The 19,126-nt window shown below is 42.1% G+C and overlaps 1 protein-coding gene across 1 annotated transcript in view; it reads right to left on the bottom strand.

Annotated features, from left to right (window-relative positions):
• The window catches only part of nalcn (sodium leak channel, non-selective), a 69,716-nt gene that overhangs the window by 30,534 nt on the left and 20,056 nt on the right, over positions 1-19,126 (bottom strand). Inside the window, exons 11-15 of the mRNA XM_054615102.1 lie at positions 12,716-12,847; positions 10,730-10,897; positions 6,611-6,802; positions 4,401-4,538; positions 3,024-3,098 (exon numbers count right to left, since the gene is read on the bottom strand). Of these exons, the coding sequence (XP_054471077.1) occupies positions 3,024-3,098; positions 4,401-4,538; positions 6,611-6,802; positions 10,730-10,897; positions 12,716-12,847 (705 nt within the window). The remainder of the gene's footprint in view (positions 1-3,023; positions 3,099-4,400; positions 4,539-6,610; positions 6,803-10,729; positions 10,898-12,715; positions 12,848-19,126) is intronic.

Here is a 19,126-nt window from a genome sequence, read left to right as displayed (position 1 = left end):
ATAACGAATGTCACATGGAACATGACATTGGCAGTGACTTACCAACATATAAGGAAATTAATTAGAAGAATGGTATACCATTGTGCAGTGCAGTAGGGCCTTAGCGCTCAAAGCTTGGCTGCACATGTTCATTTTCATTTTAATGCAACACGTACACCCCAGACACACACATACAGTAAAGACGCTGCCAGCACACCTGCGACCACACACGTCTGCTATTCTTGAAGTCTTTCATGGGTAGACACGAAACACAATGGCGTGTAAGGTGAGCTGACACGTTTGACTGCTTTTTTCTACTGATATTTCTGACACACACGGAGCATGACGGGGAGTTGGATGTCAGGGCAAGATAACCTGTCACCACTTCAAAAAACATTTTCTCCCCAGCGGCTACAAATTCAACATTCCCCGTGGAAGTAAATGCAACTGTGATTGGCTCACAGTTGCATTTAGCCAGTAAATGCCACAAATTGTGCCACTGACAATGTATTTACATACATTCTACAGTGTATCGTCAACTTGTACATAGCAGGCCCCTGCTTTCCACTAAAAACACACACATTCTCATCCTCTTCAAATAATACCAAGACAAAATTCTATGATTTGCATGAACCCGCTATTTGAATAGTTTATTTGGCTTCAATTTGTCATTCCATTATTTGCAATTAATTTGAACACAGCAACGGTCTGTGTGTTCGACCAACTGGGAAGAAGAAAGGATTAAAAAATGTCTGAGGGGAGAGAAAACACACGTGGATTCTGTGTGTCAAACAAATAAAATAAATAAATGAAATATTGATTGATATCCATCCAATTCCCATTACACTCACTGAAACGTGATTGTTTTTGAGAGGTGGAGAAAAATACATGAGGCAACACTATTTTCTGTATATTGTCATTTTCTTTAAAGAGTTTGCCATGGTCACATTAAGGACAAATCACAAACATTACCAACTCAATGAAGTCTTTGATCAAACAACGGGCAAAAAAGAAAAAGAAGAAAAAAAGATTCATCGCATTCACTGTAATTGGTTTCTCAACCCTCAAAACCCACGTGAGTATTTCTTATGGAAGCGTTTGCCATGTCATCGGGCATTTTGCCAAATGTTTGCAGAAGCTTTCTCTTGTGGCTGCGTGATCACAATCTACGGTCTATTTATATGCAGCCTCCGTATCCGTGATTGAAGCACCTGTAAAATAGGCAATTTTACAGTGGCTGCGCCTAATCACTCAGCTGTGGGTGGGAAATAACCTGCCCAGGCAAGCTGAGACCTGCCAGCCAGCTGTGAATGCACACAGTTTATGTGAGCGTTTGTGTGTGTGTGTGTGTGTGTGCAAACCTGTTAATGTCAGTGAGCTTTACAGTAGATTAATTCATAGTGAAACAGTTCAAGTATTGTACTGTATGGTTACCAACTTGAACTGACCAGTGGCTTTCATCTTTATGGTGACCGTTCAAAAAACTATTTCCCTAAAGAAGTCCATCTGCACTTCATTTGATGACAGAAACTGGTTCAACAGTTGAGCAGTGACAAACACCGAGGCCCCGCCTCTGTGTATTGGTGCGTGTGTGTAAGTGCCAGCTTTTTCACACAACATGGGTCTTGCTTTATCAAATTTAATTGCCCACTTACTCAACTCTAGAGAAGAAAAGCTGCAGAAAAAAATATCCTAAAAACACGTGGGCACATATTACAACCCTGTCACTCTTGCCAGGGTAGTAACAGAAATGCTCAGCTTTTACATAAAATGTGGCAGCAAACAACAAGCAGAAATGGCAAGCAGCAGACAAATCAGTAAGCCCTCCAGATCAAATGGCATTTTAAATGTGTGTACTTTCGCTTTTGTTATTCTAACTGGTCAACATGTCTACTGAAAGAAAAGGCGTTATACTGGAATACACACTGTCCTTAATTTCTTGCCACATGCGACCATGATTAATAAAAAGGAAATTATGTAAATCAAATCGATTGAACCCTTCCAAATTCAAAGGAATTATGCACGGGGTGCCCATGTCTACGGGATGAAACATGAAAAGTCAACTGTTTCACACTGCACAAGTAGGCGTGAGCTGCATATCGTTAAACTGATGTGACAAAAAGGCAGCTGTTTTACTAAGCTGCCAGGCACAAGCAGAAATGTCAAAGTTATCACCCTAGCAGCACTTCTATACAAAATCATTTTCACCACTTAAAGGCACCAAATGTAACGACGAGAGTGTAATATTAAAGTTATGATAAACCAGCCACAGTGATTAAGCCTGGCAATGCCATGTCTCAAAAATGAGCTTTGCTCTGGCATGGCCATGGTTGAATTAGCAGAGTGAAATAGAACTCTATTGAAGAGGTGATTGACAGTCCTCAGTCCTTCAGTATAAACTGTCCCAGACAGAAAACACACACACACACACACACACACACACACACACACACACACACACACACACACACACACACACACACACACACACACACACACACACACACACACACACCATAATAAACCCTTCTGGAGAACAAGAAACCTCTAGAAACCTTATCTAATTGATCTTAAACACAAAGTGAGTTTCTCAGGGGAAAATTAGCCCTTCAAGGTGGAGATTTGTATTTCATTTTTATATTAGTGACACCTACATTTAATACGTCATAATAGTTAGCAACACCTTTTAAGCTAATCAAAAAACGAAATCACGACCAGCCGTTAGCCGGTGGGTTCTGAGATAAAAAAAATTGCATTCAACCACGCTTGATCCAACGTGATTGGTTAATACTACACAGACTACAAACGGACACCAGTAAGCTTCCGATTCCAACATGTTGTCCCGTTCCCTACAGATTGTGCATACGGATGAAGAATCTACCACTAACTCAGACACAGATACTCATTGTCTAGTGGCTAATTCCTCTTAGTTGGAATCTTAATACTGCATGTGCAAATAAACAAACAAACTTATTCCCAAATAAAGATTGTCCCTAATGGATCTGAGCGTTTGTCTCTGGACATAATTCAAATAAGCATCTTACCTGTTTGAGCTTCTTCAAGTCTTCATCCAACTCAAGATTGTCCAAGATGACAGCCACAAAAAGACTGAGCAGAATCTAAACAAGAGGAAGTGCATTAGAACATATGCTGTGTGTGAAAACATTTTGCAAAATAAATAAATTCCTGCACACACTAACCACCTCTGCATTGACATGTTTAAAGGTGCTATTTAGGAAATTTAGCGAATGCCACTCAACAGCTCTCAACATGGGGACGACTGAGTCAGCGGCACGCAGCTAAAGGTGCTAACAGCGCTAACAGTGCTAACAGCGCTAACAGTGCAAGCAACGGCAACAATGTTGACAAAGCTAACAGTGTTTACCTGAGGGGGACGCAGAGAGTTGTTTCCAGCTATATTAATGCTCTGAAATTAAGCGTTTTTAAAAAGAGTCGACGTTGCGACCACAGGGACTTTTCTCAAAAAAAAAAATTCCCTCCACAATAGGATCTCCGGGGGATTTGATTCTACTATTTCCCATTTTTAATGCTTCCTAAATTAAGTTTATGTCACTTTTATCAGGTTCTGCGTGCTCTGGTAATGCTTCTGTTTTATTACATGTGCTGGTTGATGGTAAATGGTAAACTGACTTGTACTTTTATAGCCGTTTTTTGGTCTTACAACCACTCAAAACGCTTTAACACTACATGTCATCATTCACCCATTCATACCCATTCAAACACTGATGGCAGGGGCTACCATGCAAGGTGCCCATTAGGACTATCTAATCATTCACACCCAATTTGGGGTTAAGTGTCTTGCCTAAGGATACATTTACATGGACGACCCTGCTCTACCACAGTCGCCCCTCTTGAGGCATGCTTTGTGGCATCGAGCTCTGATAAACTCTGACTTGATTTGACTTCTACTCAGTGTGTGGACACATCGCAATACGTAAATGTCATTATCCCCATCGCCACTATTGGTACAAGACTTTTTTCAAAAGTACAAAGTCTGCCTAGTAATTGCATTTGTTGCTTGTTCTGTTCTGGAGGACATTCCGTCTGTCTGGGTTGAAGCGTGAGTCATCCTGAAACCGTTCATGTTGTCGGAAGGCTCCCCGTATTAGAGGGCCAAACCGCCCAAATGTCAGCACTTCTTACGCCTGCAAGTCTGATTAACTGTGATTAGATGTACCACTTGAGAGAACACCGACGGGGCAGGGGCACTAATTGGATGTATTAAGAAAACTATTTGTGAAATCCTTCTGACCAATTATTTTCACCAAACTGCTTTTACTGACCAAAATAATGTGAATAATATGAGTGTGAATAGAATATTGCACTGAAATGAACTAAACTAAACTGGGTCTTCAACTTATCCAACTTGAACATTTGAAACAGCACAGTGAGTTCCTCACCAGGGTGGCGAACAGATGGTAGAGGATGAAGTAAATGGCTACTACCGGAGCCCACATGTGACCTACAGCCACCAGAGTCTGGTCCATGACATCCACCCAGCCCTCCTGGGTTAGGATCTGGAACATGGACATGAATGCCTACAGGGAAGAAAGCACAGGGTAAGAGGGAGTGAGAGAGGCAAAAGGCCAGAGAGGGCAAGTGAGTGCACGAGCGGTGAAGAGAGGGAGAGGAGGACGGAGATGGGGAGGAAATTACACCGAGAAAGAAGACGGATCTGACAATTGAGACATGCTTTTTTTTCGCAGGAGCGCAAATATCACACAGCTGATCTCTTTCTGACCATTCCTCTCTAGCTAACAATTTCAAAATATAAGCCAGAGAGAGAGAGGAAGTGAGGAGCCATTATTTTAACTTTCCCCATCCTGCTGCTCTCTCATTGTACTTGGCAGAGGTCAGATAAAAGTGTAGGAAAGAGCCAGCTGTAACACCGTGGCCCCTGCAGTCAAATGGCATGCCTGCACCTCCTCCTTAGCAACTCACCTCCAGATAGCCAGCCCCCTCACCCCCTCCTCGGTCTCACCCAGCCCCTCCCAGCTGCTCCCACATCTCCCACGTCACCGCCGATAAAGATAAACCCAGCAACAGGTCGTTGCACGTGGGGGGGAGACAGCCAAACATCATTAACTATGATGCGGCGTGCGTCTGTGTGCACATGAGGCAAGGGCAGTAACGGAGACGGAGAGGGAAAATGAGAGCGAGCATACAAGTGGCATCTGTTTACGAGCAACCACCGCTGTGCTTGAGATCAGTGAAGTGTTGGAGGGTGTGAGGAGAAAAAAAACCAGAGGATGGAAAGATGAGGCTAATGAGAGAGAAAGCGGATCATGAGCACTTAGAAATCAAAGGAGGTACCACATCTGTCCACCCCTTCACTCATCACCGACATCTGCAGGCCTCCGCGCTGTCTGTCTGAGGTGTCCCTCTGGAGCTGCTCCCATGAATTTATACATATCTGTGTAGTGCATTACATATTCTACCTGTGTCTCCTGATTTTAACTGCATTGCATGTTTGCCTGAGAGCAAATCATTTGAACATTAGGGCGTATTCAGAAAAGGTGCTTTTGAAGCAGTTTGGATGGCTTTATTTTTGCAGGAGGAAAACTATGTCATACAATAATCAGGTGGCTCCTACTAAATAACTGCTGATGTTGCATGAAAATGCTGGCTAAATAAAATGAGAATAAAAAAAACCTTGAGGGTTGCCCTCAAACAAAGAAATTCTTAGTTCACGAACACACAATTTTGTTGAATAATCAATTAGTTGATTTTGATGAGTTTCTCCACATATCATCAAACAAAAGCACAACTTTAAATCTTGTGCTCACCAAAGATGTTCATGCTCCATAAGTTTCTTGGAAATATGTCATTCAGCATGAAAAAAGCCTAAAGTAATGACTTATCAACTGAAGAAATCTTAGTCAACGAAAAGACCAAAACAAGCGATTAGACGAATAATCAAGTAAAAGGGGGCAGAAAAACACAAAATGAAGAAGTTGAGGGTAAAAGGGAAGATACATTGGCAGTCACTCACAGGAAACCTTGCATAATACAATGAAAAGGGAGACAAATCACAGCCTGCTGCAATGTATCCTCATACAACGGTTCGTAAGCTATCCTACAAAAGTTACACCTTCTGTTCATTTTTCTACGAAAGACAGCAACACTTGTACCATGCATACAGTCTTGTCAAAATAAACTTCCACCTTCACAGGAAACAAGTCAGTTAGGCTCTGGTTACTGAACTACATTGTTGAATTGATCGCAAAATACTTTAGGAGAAGATCATTGTTTGGGTGAAAATAACCACCGAAGTGCTTTGACTGAAGTATGCAAGTTATGTGACAAACACATCAGCGTTGACTTCACGTTTCACGCAGGGACATGAACAGCTGTCTTCTGGTGGAAAGATGGTTTCAAAAGCAAAAGGGACCCCAATTGAAACAGATTTTCACCCAATCTGATCAATGATTCACCCATTTCTGCTTAGGTATATGACTCAGGGTGAATTTGAAACATTGTGAACACATAGAAAAATTGCATCTAAGAAATAAGCTCAATGTCCAATCACACCAATTGAGGCTTTCTTAAATAAAGCTATCATATACAGATTGCCCTCTTGGTGGCAGGGTGAGTGCGAGCGGTTCCTTACCCTGGGAAAAGTGGTGAAGCGATCCAGCTCCTCCACGAAGCAGAACATCTGCAGGCTGATCGCCGACATTACGATGAGGAGGCTGGCTGTGAACACCACCAGGCTGCCGAGTTTTTTACCCGGACCAAATATCTTATACACAAAGTCCTCCAGAGCCGGGGAGATCTTAATCAAACGCACGACACGTAGCACCTGAGGAGAGGAAAACATACACTGTGAGGTTGTTTTTTGGTCTTTGGGACAGCAGTTTTATCATGAGGTGGTATTTTAAAGATAGTTTAACATAAATATCAGTGTTAAAAAAGGAAACACAGTTGCACATTTGATTTACAAAAATAACAGGCCATTGATGTTGACCCAATGGTAAAGGTGCAGTGATACTGTGCTCTATCAACAACAGGCTCAGTCCAGAAATTGCTTGCAGTGACAACAACCCCCAAAAGGTAATGCATACTGGTTTGGCTTTGATCGGGGATCCAGAAGTGTGGCTATTGATCGAGCTCAGCGCTGATGCCCCCGGCCAAAGATTACTCTTCAGAAACACGCTCTAGGCCAAATTAATGGCTATCTCCCATTTTCCAGACCCGAGCAAAATAAAGGAGACAGACAGGGGGAGGGGGTCTAAAGGGGAACCTACAGTAAACTAATACAGTATCAACAACCACAACATGATGACGGATGGGAATGGGACAACACTATATATTCTAGTCCTGACAGACCTTGATGACCACTATCCATTTTACAACAGATGCCAGCTCTAGGGCTGAGAGCAAACCATAAGAGGGTAGGTTCACCGAGGATGTGAGGTTATATACACTTTCTATTTTATTTTATCCAAAGCCTGAGTAGTACACAGCTTAGGAATTCAAAATGGCAGAATGCGAAATACTCGATTGACACTTCAGACCCCCCTTAAATCCTCAATAGCGAAATGTCTGGGAGGGGCCTCCAAAATCATAACACAATTATTTGTCACTAAAATGTCATTTAAAAGTTAAAAAGTTAAGTTAAAAGTTTTGATTACTCAAACCGCAAAACATTCATTCGCAAATATGAATAGTGATGCACAGGATACGATGTTCTGCTGTAAATGAAACGTCCAGACAGAGGTGCTAGAATCTGCCGCTAAAGAAGAGCCTGTCTTCACGTCTGTTTGCAGACCTAAACAGACCCCCTTTAGAAACATTTGATCCAGTGCCTTTCGTGAGAACTCGGATTAAAGCAGGACATCGTCTCTCCTTTTCTTGGTTACCAGGACAGCAATGTCGGGTCTGGGCGCGTGCATGTGTGTCCGATTGGCGGGAGAGGCGAGGGCGCTGTGCGTATTCTGTGGCAGGACATAGTTGTTGCAGTGTTGCATTGTGTGTATTGTTAACGACATAAGCCTCTGAACCCTGTTTGTGTACAGTCTTGTTGCCTTGGCTCGCAGCCATGAATATCTAACTATTTAGCTGCATATCTGTAAAACTGAAGAAATAAATGTGAATGACTCAAGAGAATACAACATATCTCGACTCACTCATACAGACATGAGATGAGTGATTAACAATTTAATCTAATAAAAACGAATTACTTTTACGAGGGGTTATTCCAACCACAGTTCAGGCTCAGGGCCAGACGTGAGAGAAGTAAAACACGATAAATAACAGAACGCTGTTGTACGGCTGAATCAGAAGCTTGTTTTTTTCCCCCACAAAGAGGATTGTGTGCCTGCTACCGATGATTAACTATAAACGACACCCGGAGAATGGCTCTCCAGCTGTGCTGCCAGTGTGTGCTTCTGGCTCCAGCCTCTTGCAAGACAAAGCAATGCTTAACATAAAAATTGAATTGCATAGCGTGCCGCATTGTCGCCGTCACGGATATCCCATCCAGAATTTTTAAACCCATATTTGGCAAAATACCAATAACTAGAATCGGATCAGTGCATCCCTGCCAGAAATGTCCCAAAAATGATACAATGCCCTGCCTTTCCGGATGAAGGCAGTGACTGAACTGTTAAATTGCGCTGCTGCTGAATTCATTGCAAATTCTGAACACACAGAAAGGAAGTGTCAGGGTGGGTTGATTAAAAATCCTTCTGCCAAGTGGGATGTGAATGTGAACATATTGGCTCTAAAGCATTGTGACATTTGGTCCAGACTGAATGACAATTGGTGAGGCTCGTCTTTAACAGTGAAAACACGCTTTGGTTGGATCAAATTGAATAAAAATCTGAAACAAGCATTGATTGTGTGGTCTTGTCCTTTCGCCCATAGTTAGCACACATTTCTGATTCCATCACGGAGCCCTAGGGTTAATCACTTGTGACTACATGTCATCTGATTAAAACGGGAGCTACTTGGAAAAATAGGGAGGTGTGAGGGCATTTATCTCCCAGGTGCTTTTTAAATACTGATTGGCCAAAAGCAGACATCTAATATAGATATGTGCAAATGTATAAAACACTGCTGCAAATGAAAAATCCACTGCCATTGCTTTTCTGTTTTTAAACAACAAAGGTTTTCATACGAAGAATTCGAATGTGTTTGCTTAAGTGTAAGCATTGCAAACGTTTGGATGGCAGCTGTTGAGAGAGTCAGACAGGATCAGGGCAGCTTGAACGGTCGAGGCTCATTAAAGACTTATCAAGGAGCCCTTTTCCCATCAGATCCTCCTCAGAGCTTTTTATGGACACCTACAGCAAGGTCACGGGGTTACAATTTGGACAGAGTGCAGTACTTATAGGATCTGGATGGATGATAATGCTACATGGCACCATTACCACATGGGTCATAATGGGTCATCTCGGGATCTAACGTCATTTAAAGTCGACGGGTGTGTCGGTGTTTTAAGAGTGGAGCAGAGCTATTCAGTAGACATGATGTATATGTTAAATTAAATTGTTATTCAAGGGGTTGTTTAAAATTCAAAAGTATTATTCAGCAGCCCAAACGTGTAAGCAAGGCCAGTGAGTGGCCGATTCAGAGATGCCGGGGTAATTCTCCCTTATAGACCTGCGTCTATTCTGGGAGGATTTGGGTACATTTTTTAGATTAATTGTAAGGGTCGAAGATTTACACCATATGGCAAAGAGGTGGCAGTCGGAGCTTGACGTTATGGTTACGGAAACAAATATGGAAGGCTCGGTAGGAGTAGAGAACAGGCATCTTGTTATGCCAACGAAGACGCCACGGAAAGGGATGCGGTGCAAGAGTCTAAACCCGGCATCTCGTAGCAGTAAGACAGAGGTAAATAATATTTTTTTTCCGATGTCTGTCGTCTGCAGCGTCTCCATTGTTGTTATTATTAATCCTAATAAGCACACAGATGACAATGCTTTCCAACGCCGTTAGTCCAACCCATGACAGTGATTGGCCAATTGTTGGAACCCCAGATGCACTCACTGGCCTTATCCCTTTTTCATCGCAAAACCGCTGTTTTATGACACAATGCCAGACGAACCAGCTAACATGAACTCAGTAAGGTTGGCAGATTTAAATGTCTTGAAACAGGCAAGAAAAAACTGGGATGTCAAAATAGTGGACAACTGTCCTTTGGAGGATTTCAGATCACACACGCAAATGCAGAGGCAAACACAGAATTTAAAGACAAAAATAATGTAGACCCCCACTACAAGATACATCTCAAGTGAGGATGAATGCATCACACATTATTGCTTCCACATACAGAATGATCGGGACTTTCCAGATCGGGGATTGGGGACTGCATGCTCAGGCTTAGTTTTATGCAAAATATCATCACCTAAAATCTATCAGGAAACGACTCTCTTCACTGAATATGTCAAATGTCCCCCCACAAATGTGCCATGACTGAAAAAATCACTTCACCGGATCTCTGTTAGACACTTGTGGCGACGGTACATTTAAAGTATTTTGTATGAATAGTGGAGAGGTTTTAACACCGAAGAGTGATATGATTGATTCCCACTCATTAATGCATGGTCACAGGAAAGAAATGTCACTAAATGATTCACGGCTTCTGTTCTGCACTGCAATTTTATCTGAAGTGAGGATGATTCAGTTTCATACTTAGCATGTAAAGGGTTTTGTGCGTTTATACAGGCATGCTTTGTGCAAGTGTATACTGTAAAAAATGTGTGTGTGTGTGTGTCCATACCTGAAAGTAGGTGAACTGAGAGTGGTAGAGGTCGGGGTAGATGTGCAGCGTGGTGCCCACCACCAACAGAGATTCAAACTTGTGCAGAGATGAGCTGATGTAGCCGGTGAAGCCCAGACACCAGATTTTCAGGAGAGCCTCCAGGTCAAATAGCATAGTGAAGGCGACCTGGGGTGGAACAGAGGAAACAGCAATCAGCGGCTTAGCGTTTTTACTCCCTGCCACACAAATCTCTCTCAACAAGAAGCTGTTCCACAGCAGTTAAATGAATACATCAGCCCATAAAAATACCACTTCTATATCAATTCCTCCCTGCTCGTAGCTCAAATTCTTGAGGAAAACCTTATATTTCTGTGGTTAAACATCAAGGATTTACTCCGTTTGCGGATTCTCCGTTTCTTGTGGAGGAATTTGAGAAAAATTAAGTTTTATCAAAGGTAACGCGTGGTGAGTAACTGATATACACATGGTGGCCCTTTCTCCATCAAACCTGTACCTGTTAAGTTTTTATTATAGATCAACGGGCAGGATATTGACAGAATATGACAGACAATGAATTTGTCAGGATATTGCTGCACTATAAGAGCGGTCAGCCAGTGGTAGTAAGGAACAAAGTACATTTACTTACTCAAGTACTGTACTTACCTGTAAGTACAATGTTTGGGAACTTGAACTTTACTTTCACAATTTATGCCTCTTAACTCTTCTACTGTAGTATATTTCAGGGAGGAAAAACTTGGTACTTTTAATGCTACTTATTTGACAGCTACAGTTACTTTGAATATTTAGGATTTATCAAAATATACGTTCAGTTTATAAACATTGCCTCACTACAGATTATACCACCCAATAGTATAAAGTAGCTCTGCCTCCACCAGCTACACCACAAAAATGCAGTTTTCCTGTAATGGAGAGGGAAAGCGTTTAAGAACTAACAAAAGACGCCACCAGGTTGTGTTATGGGTAATGTAGGGTCATGTGTTTTTAGAGCTTGACCCAGAGTAGGGACTAAACATCAGAGATCAGCTTGTTCTCTGCTGCATCGATTTAACAATTCTGTTTGAAATCCGTCCCTTGCTAGTCCCCTTTATGTGCAATAGTTTATCCTCTGAGGACCCTTTTAAGTAAAGCATCTGAATGCTTCCACCACCACAGTCTTCAGCAGAGGGAAATACAGTTAAAAGGAGTGAATGAAGCCTGTATTTCTGCGTTTAACTCTAAACCCAGTGCCTCCATTTCCTATTTTCCCTCCACACAGATACAGTAGGAACAAATCTGCAGATCGATGGCTGTATGATATGGATGGAGAGAGTGAGGGGAGGTAATATAGTGGGTTTTTTTTCTTTTCTCCTTCCCTTTTCTTATCTCCTCCATTCAGCTGTGTGTGTTTGGGGGCGAGGGGGGGGGGGGGGTACGAAGGGGACGGGGGGGTGATCACACTCCTCGCCGTCTTCGGTGCTTTACCACCTGCATACTGATGACATCAAACCAACCTGCATGACACATACGTACAGTGCAGTGTCGTCTGTACACTTTGAAACAAAAATGAGCCAAATAAAAAAGAGGAAATAAACAAATATACATATACAAAAGTTGATTAATGAAAATGTCCATTATTGAATGATGATAAATATACAGAGGTATGGATTATAAACTGTGTGGTATCCTCAAATCACCAGTTGAATCGTACATCACAAAAGTGGTAATATCATGCAGGATTAAATCCCTATTAATAACAGACCATGACATTACCATGGAGGGCATTCCAAATAAGGAGCTCTACTGAAGAGACAAACCCTTTGTCTGTGTCCTTTAACAGGCTTTTTAACAAAAGGTGATCTCATAATGTCTGTTATCTAATAAACAAAGCTTTAAATTAAAGCCTTGCTCTAAGGGTTCGTGTCAATGTTAACATCTAGGGTTTGAGGTTGACATTTGGAGTTGAAAGAGGAAATGGAAAAAAAAAGGATAAAGGCATCATCTCACCTCTGCCAGGTAAAACTCATCATAGTGCCTGCGGTAGTTCTCGCCTTTGTAGTAGTTGCTAGCAGCAACGATGACGTCCACGGCGACCATGCTCAGGATGAACATGTGGAACACGGAGGTCCGCATCAGTTGCTGTGGAGACAGAGCAGTGTTCGATTGCAATCAATGTAAATTGCACACGACAGGCAAAGAGGAAAGAAGAGGTGCGTGGGAAATGGACGGCCATTTTAATTTAGTTTTCCCATCCAGCTAAATCAAGTTCTGCTCTACGGATGTGAGCCAGTAATAACCATGACAATAAAGTAGAGCATTATCTGAGATAAATCTATTTTCCAGTGTGTGATGAGATTTCTCAACTCAGATCTGCTTTTTCACGAGTGTACATTGAGTGTTAAGTCCTCCATATATGAATATATGAATATAGATATATAGATATATATTGATACATATATAACTTCCGAGATCACAGACTGGAAGACAGATGATGACAAAATAAATATACATGTGGGGGCACAGACTGGGTTCTTTCTTTTTTGAGCTGCCAACTTTACACTATACTGTATATTACGAGATAGAAACAGGCAGAGAGGGCGAGCAGCTAAACGGCAGGAAATTCAAAGCAATCAGGAGCCTTTGGTTGGTCGCTGGGAGAAACATCCACCCAGACAGCAGAATCAGTGTGCTTTCAGACCGCCGGGAACAAGAAAGGAAAGGGGCAAGAAATGTTATTTCCCTTGAGGGGTAGCAGGGGCATTGAACACCTCCAACAACATCACATAATGTAAACAATCAAGACTTTGAAGGAGAATTCGAGGAGAAACAACCTCCCCCCAAAAAAATATTTTTTGTGACAAAACACACACTCCTCCCTTCACATGACAGATGTGATCGCAGCCTTGATCTGCGCGTATGCGGCATAATGAACAGCTTGAGAGTGGGTAGAAAAGCTCACCCTAAAAAAAGACCTGCATGTGAGACTGGTAATAGGAAAGATTGAAAAAGTGAAGCGAAAAAACTAAAACTAAAAGCCAAGACTTGACGACAGATGAAGAGTGTTTGCACTATGTTGGAAAGATCGAATTCGCCCCAGGAGAATGGGACCACTGCCATCCACCCTCCTACACACAAGTACACTAACAGTGCAAACTCCTTAAACTCTAGAAATCCCGATCTACAATTGGTAATTTGAGAACAAGTAATGATGTGGGAACTCGTTTGTATATATAAATATACTGTATATTATCTGATGGAACTTTGAACTTAGGTAAATGATGCATTGCTGTTTTAAGGAACAAAAAAGAGTGTTATAAAAATCATATTTAGTGACAAAAGAAAGAGCGGAGATTTAGAGAGAAAGTCATCACCAGAAAAAAATGGCAGCATTTCAACACATAAGACGACTATTGTTTGTGTTTACCTGACAAGAGTCCTCATATGTTATAATGCCTGTTGTCAGGGAAAAGGGCAGAGCAAGTAGCACAATTGTTAAATGTCCTTGGGAGGAGGTCGGGGATGAATGATGGGGAAACAATGAGAATGGAATCTCCCACCTGTCTACATTGGTTTCTTTAAAGTTTTTTTGTAAAGACTTTGAAAGGGACCATCAAACAATGTCATCCTGTCGATAGGGGCGTCAGATATGAGAGCCACCTCATGGGTGGTTTGTGAGGGTAAAGACAAACTATTCTGTGGTTCAGACTGTAGGACTTCTTGGTTTTAGACCTTGAAAGAGGGCATTTTTGTAAAGTGACCACTAGTAGCCATCCATCACTTCTTCAAAGGACAGTTTGAGGGTTAAAATGTGGTGTTAAAGTTAAGATAGATTTGCAGAATCTCTTTAACAAAGTTAAAATTAAGATTCCTTTTCTCTTCACTTCAAATAATAAAATTCTAGTCATTTGAAATAGATTTCCTGCATTTCTACACCACTTAACGTCTTGGATTAAGTCAGAAAAACAGCCACCTGCACTAGTCTTTGGTTCAGGTCCAGCCAAACCTTGTCCGATCGGTGAGCTTACTATAGGTGGGCTGGCTGGCAAAGTTAGCTAACATAGACTCGCTTATCGGTCCGCCATTTCGGTAACAGTACAATCATTCTTTCTACTAATCCTTGGCTGGAGTGAGTTGGCCAAGCATGTTCAACCAACATACACTAGCCTCTCTTCCTAAGTTCTATATTGAGTCCATGATCGCGGTTAAGCTAAATCTTTTTTTTTTATCATTATGAATTTTTGTCAGTTGCTGAGTAAACTATCATTGATATAAGCTGCTTCTATGTTATCATCTGACTGCAGGGACTGTATGACAATAAGTTCATTTTCAAAAAGGCAAAAAGTGTGGTAGCAAAACAATAACTCTGCTCCACTTACTTGATTGCCCTGGCGGCTCTGCTTGTAGCCACGCCCAACAGTGATGTCACAGTGTACAGACACACCCCGGAGCAAACTTCTACATCACTGCAGAGGGGGTGAGAAGTTTAAGCGCTGAACAAGAATTTAAGCTGGCACACTCCTATTAAGTCAGGTCTTTTTGTCTCATTATTTTTATATATTAGTTTTAAGTTTAATTTAGCACCACATGCCATTCATTGTTATCACAAAGTTGAATTGCCATCATTTAAGTTCAACTGGTAGCCCAGACCAATAGAGCTGCTAGTCTTTGATTGTTTTTTTTTTTGCACAACTCTACACACACAGTGGTTACGTTCCCTGACTGAGATTGGACGTGACAAAGCAGTTTGACATTTCCAGCAACCAGACGCTCTCCCCCATGGGTGTTTTGGATGAACGGAGTTGTGTGTGTGTGTGTGTGTGTGTGTGTGTGTGTGTGTGTGTGTGTGTGTGTGTGTGTGTGTGTGTGTGTGTGTGTTATACTGTATCTATGTGGGAGGGAGGGAGGGAGAGAGAGATAGAGGCAAACTGACAGAGAACAGAGAGTGCATGCTTGTGTGTATGAATTGGTTTTCTCAAGGTCCTGACTTTGCCCATATTCCCTGTCAGCTTTTAGGGAATCAAACAGATACAGTCTGCCCATCCAGCTCTGCCACAGAAACACTTTCTTAATCTTTCCCTCGCATTCCTGTTTTTTTTTTCCCTCACATATTGGCTAAAGATTGTGCTTCCATGTCGCTCCAAAGGCAAAATGCACTAATTCGCCAAATGCAGCTGATGCCACTGGCACTCCATATGGCCTCAAGATGTCAGAATAAATTTAATAGCATCAATTGTGTGACAAGATGCAAGTGTAAATTGGTATTGAGGAAAACAGTTGCACGCTGGGTCTTTTTTCCTGCTGTAACATAAAATAAAGAAAAAACATTAAAATTAAGAAGAAATAAACACCACAGCATTTTGACTTATTGTCCTGGTTCTTGTGTATTATAATTTTTTAATCACCCAATTTATGCCTGGTCAATGTCAAACAGAGCAGCAAAGCCTCACTCTCTAAAGGCTGTCTGGTCAGTGCAACGTCAACTGCAATCTCACAGAAGAGGAGAGACAGCCGTGCTCATGAAAGGTGTCCCGACATGATGCACTGTCAATAGGCATAACAATCATCTGGAGAAAAGGGGGGTTTATATATTTATATTTATATATGGATCGTACCTGGAGCATTTCCAGTGGCCACCACTGTAACACAAACAGGCAGACTGGCAGACCAATGGCTGCTTCCTCCTGCTCCGTCTGTTCACTCAGACTGCCAAGGAGGAGGACAAATGTTCTTTCCTACCAGTCCATGAGATGAGTGTAGCATTTGCATGTGGCTGGCAGGAAATATAACAGCGTTAACACAGGAATCATCGCCGACTGTCCGGGGCCGTGTCCTGGCACCATCTCCTGCTAAAGACTTCTCTCTCCAGTTTACCGAGATCAAGAGGAAACCAAGAGGGATTACAGACCGCCTCATTTGATTTATCTCTTCAGTCTCCTAGCTGGCAATTTGTTGACAATGAATAAACAAGTGAATCTGCAAAGGCTCTTTTCTTTTCTCACTCTGCTGTATAGAAGTGAGTTAACGGAAAGATGTATTTTAAACAGGCCCTATTATGCTATTTTCCGGGTGCATATTTTTATCTCAAGTTACAGTTACAACATGTTTACATGCGTTAATGCTCATAATCCGCATTGTTTTTCTCATCCTGGCTGTCCTGCAGCACCTCTTCTCACCCTCTCTTTGAAATGCTCCGTTGTATCGCTTGCTCCTCCCTCCAGGAAGCGAAGTCTGCTCTGATTGGTCAGCTAGCCCGCTCTGTTGTGATTGGTCAACGTTTAACATTACAAAAAACTCTTCCTCCAGAACTTCAGCTCCGTCTCTCTCTTTTGTTGTTTGAGGGCGGGCCAAACTAGCCGGAAGGAGTTTTACGTCACTTCCGTAATATTGTGACCTCATAATGTAACGGAAGTGAAGGAGAGAATTCAATGGAGCCGTTTCAGGCAGCTCAGGAACAGTGTGTCTGAGGGGGAGGGTAACTCCTTTTAGGAGTGGACTTCAGGTTTTACACTCGACGGACCTTTTACATGTACAAAAAAATATATAACACACTAAAGAAGAGGGAAAAAGTGGAAAAGCATAAAAGGGTCACTTTAAATTCAGAAGTCTAAACAGCACGAATAAACAGCACAGCTAACTTATGGCGAAGTTTGTCATCTACACAGAGTTATTTTGATCTAAAACTTTGGGCTTAAGGAGTGTTGGTGTGTAAAATCTTGCTGGGTCGGGGATCTAACAAAGTGGGAGCCCCTCGGCTTATTACAGGTCTGACATGAGCATGCTGACTCATGTCTCTGGCTGGAAAAACAGCTTTTAATAAAACATGATGGTCCGCATGTCTGCGCCTTCCAACTCTTAATAATATCTGCTGTGCTCCGCCACCTCTGCGTCCATTTCCTGTCTGGCTAACTCCTTATGGAATTTTTCGGTTTATTACCTCTCAGGTTATATATCGCTATATGTGTGCATCTGGCTGAACGAGTCCAGACCGAACTGAACAATATGATACAGTCGTTGTGTTCTGTCTGAAAGAGTTGATCTCACAGATCTGGTCACATGTCGTTCACTCACCTCTTGCAAGTCATTTTGTTTCCCATTAAACACGTATATATCTACCCCATTATGCCCCTAAATACATTCGCCAACTATATTCCCACTGTGATTACTTTTTTTTGTTGTTTTTTTTCTCTTCAGACAATTTCCTTTTCTATTTGTCTCCCCAGATGGAGACAGACTGACCTTCACCTTGGCATGTTGTGTGTGTGTGTATGTGTGAGCTTAACATGATATAAGAGGTGTCACCGGGAAGATCCAGAGGGCAAAGATCGGTGGCAGGAGGGGGAAAAAAGTGCTCCAGAGAATCAGGAACCTTCTGGCTTGGGAGAAAGAGGTCAAAAAGGCGCTCCTTTGATGCTACTCTGTATTTAGCTCTGTGGATTAGGGCTGAGGCCGAGGCAGTGAATGCATCAGCTGCTCGTCGCCACAGAGGCAATGCTAAATTAATCCAAAGCTTCTGGTTTTCCATTAATCGTCATTTTATACCCTTCCTTTGTTGTTTTAAAGCAGATTTTAATCCCTCTCATAAAGAAATTCATTAGTTCCTTGAACTTCATGTTAGGTTATTCTACGCCGCATTTGAAAATACTTTTCTTTTAGTAATCCACTGGGGTACACCTGTATAGAATGCCGGTCTTCATTTTTTTTATATTATTTATAGCAGTCAAAGCTCCAGTCTGTAGTGTAATTATGGTATGGTGGAGCACTAGAGGCTAATTAGTAGACCAGGTCTGTAGGGAAAGAAACATGACGCTTCATTAGCCTGCGCCGGTCTACACTGCTACAACGAGAGTACAACAGAGAAAGGCTTGGGAAAACACTAAACAGGCTTAAAAAGAATAACGTCCTTACTGTGAAGACATACCGAGCAATGCGATACCAATACAGTATAAGGCATTATATAAATGAAGCTTAGCGCTAGTTCATGCAGGACACGGAAGTCATACGACCCCAGCTGTAACCAGCTGACAGCCAGCCGATCGAATCATAGCTTCTAATCGGCCACACACCAATCACTGCTCACTCTCACCAAAGGCAGTCCATTTAAATATGACTCCCTTCTCACTGATACTTGTTACACCAACGCATACGACCATACCGCTGGCAAAGCTTCGCCTCCTCCACCCCAGCCTCCACCCCTTTTTAGTATAGAGCTAACCTTACATAACAATTGTCGAAATGGAATTTAAATTCTAACCTCGGGCTCATTTCTGTAGACCGGGGGGTCTATGTATGGTGCTCCCTGTTTTGGCTTAGTAGCTGCTTGGCCATCCAGGGAGCATGTCAATAGCGGAGCCCCAGCACGAAGTATAACTGTATTTCCATTGTTGCAAAAAATGGATCAAATCTATGACTTAAGTGTTC

Source organism: Anoplopoma fimbria, chromosome 16, assembly GCF_027596085.1.
Source record: "Anoplopoma fimbria isolate UVic2021 breed Golden Eagle Sablefish chromosome 16, Afim_UVic_2022, whole genome shotgun sequence".
Classification (NCBI taxonomy): domain Eukaryota; kingdom Metazoa; phylum Chordata; class Actinopteri; order Perciformes; family Anoplopomatidae; genus Anoplopoma; species Anoplopoma fimbria.
The sequence above is the reverse complement of the archived record's forward strand: the minus strand, read 5'-3'. Positions and strand labels throughout refer to the sequence as shown.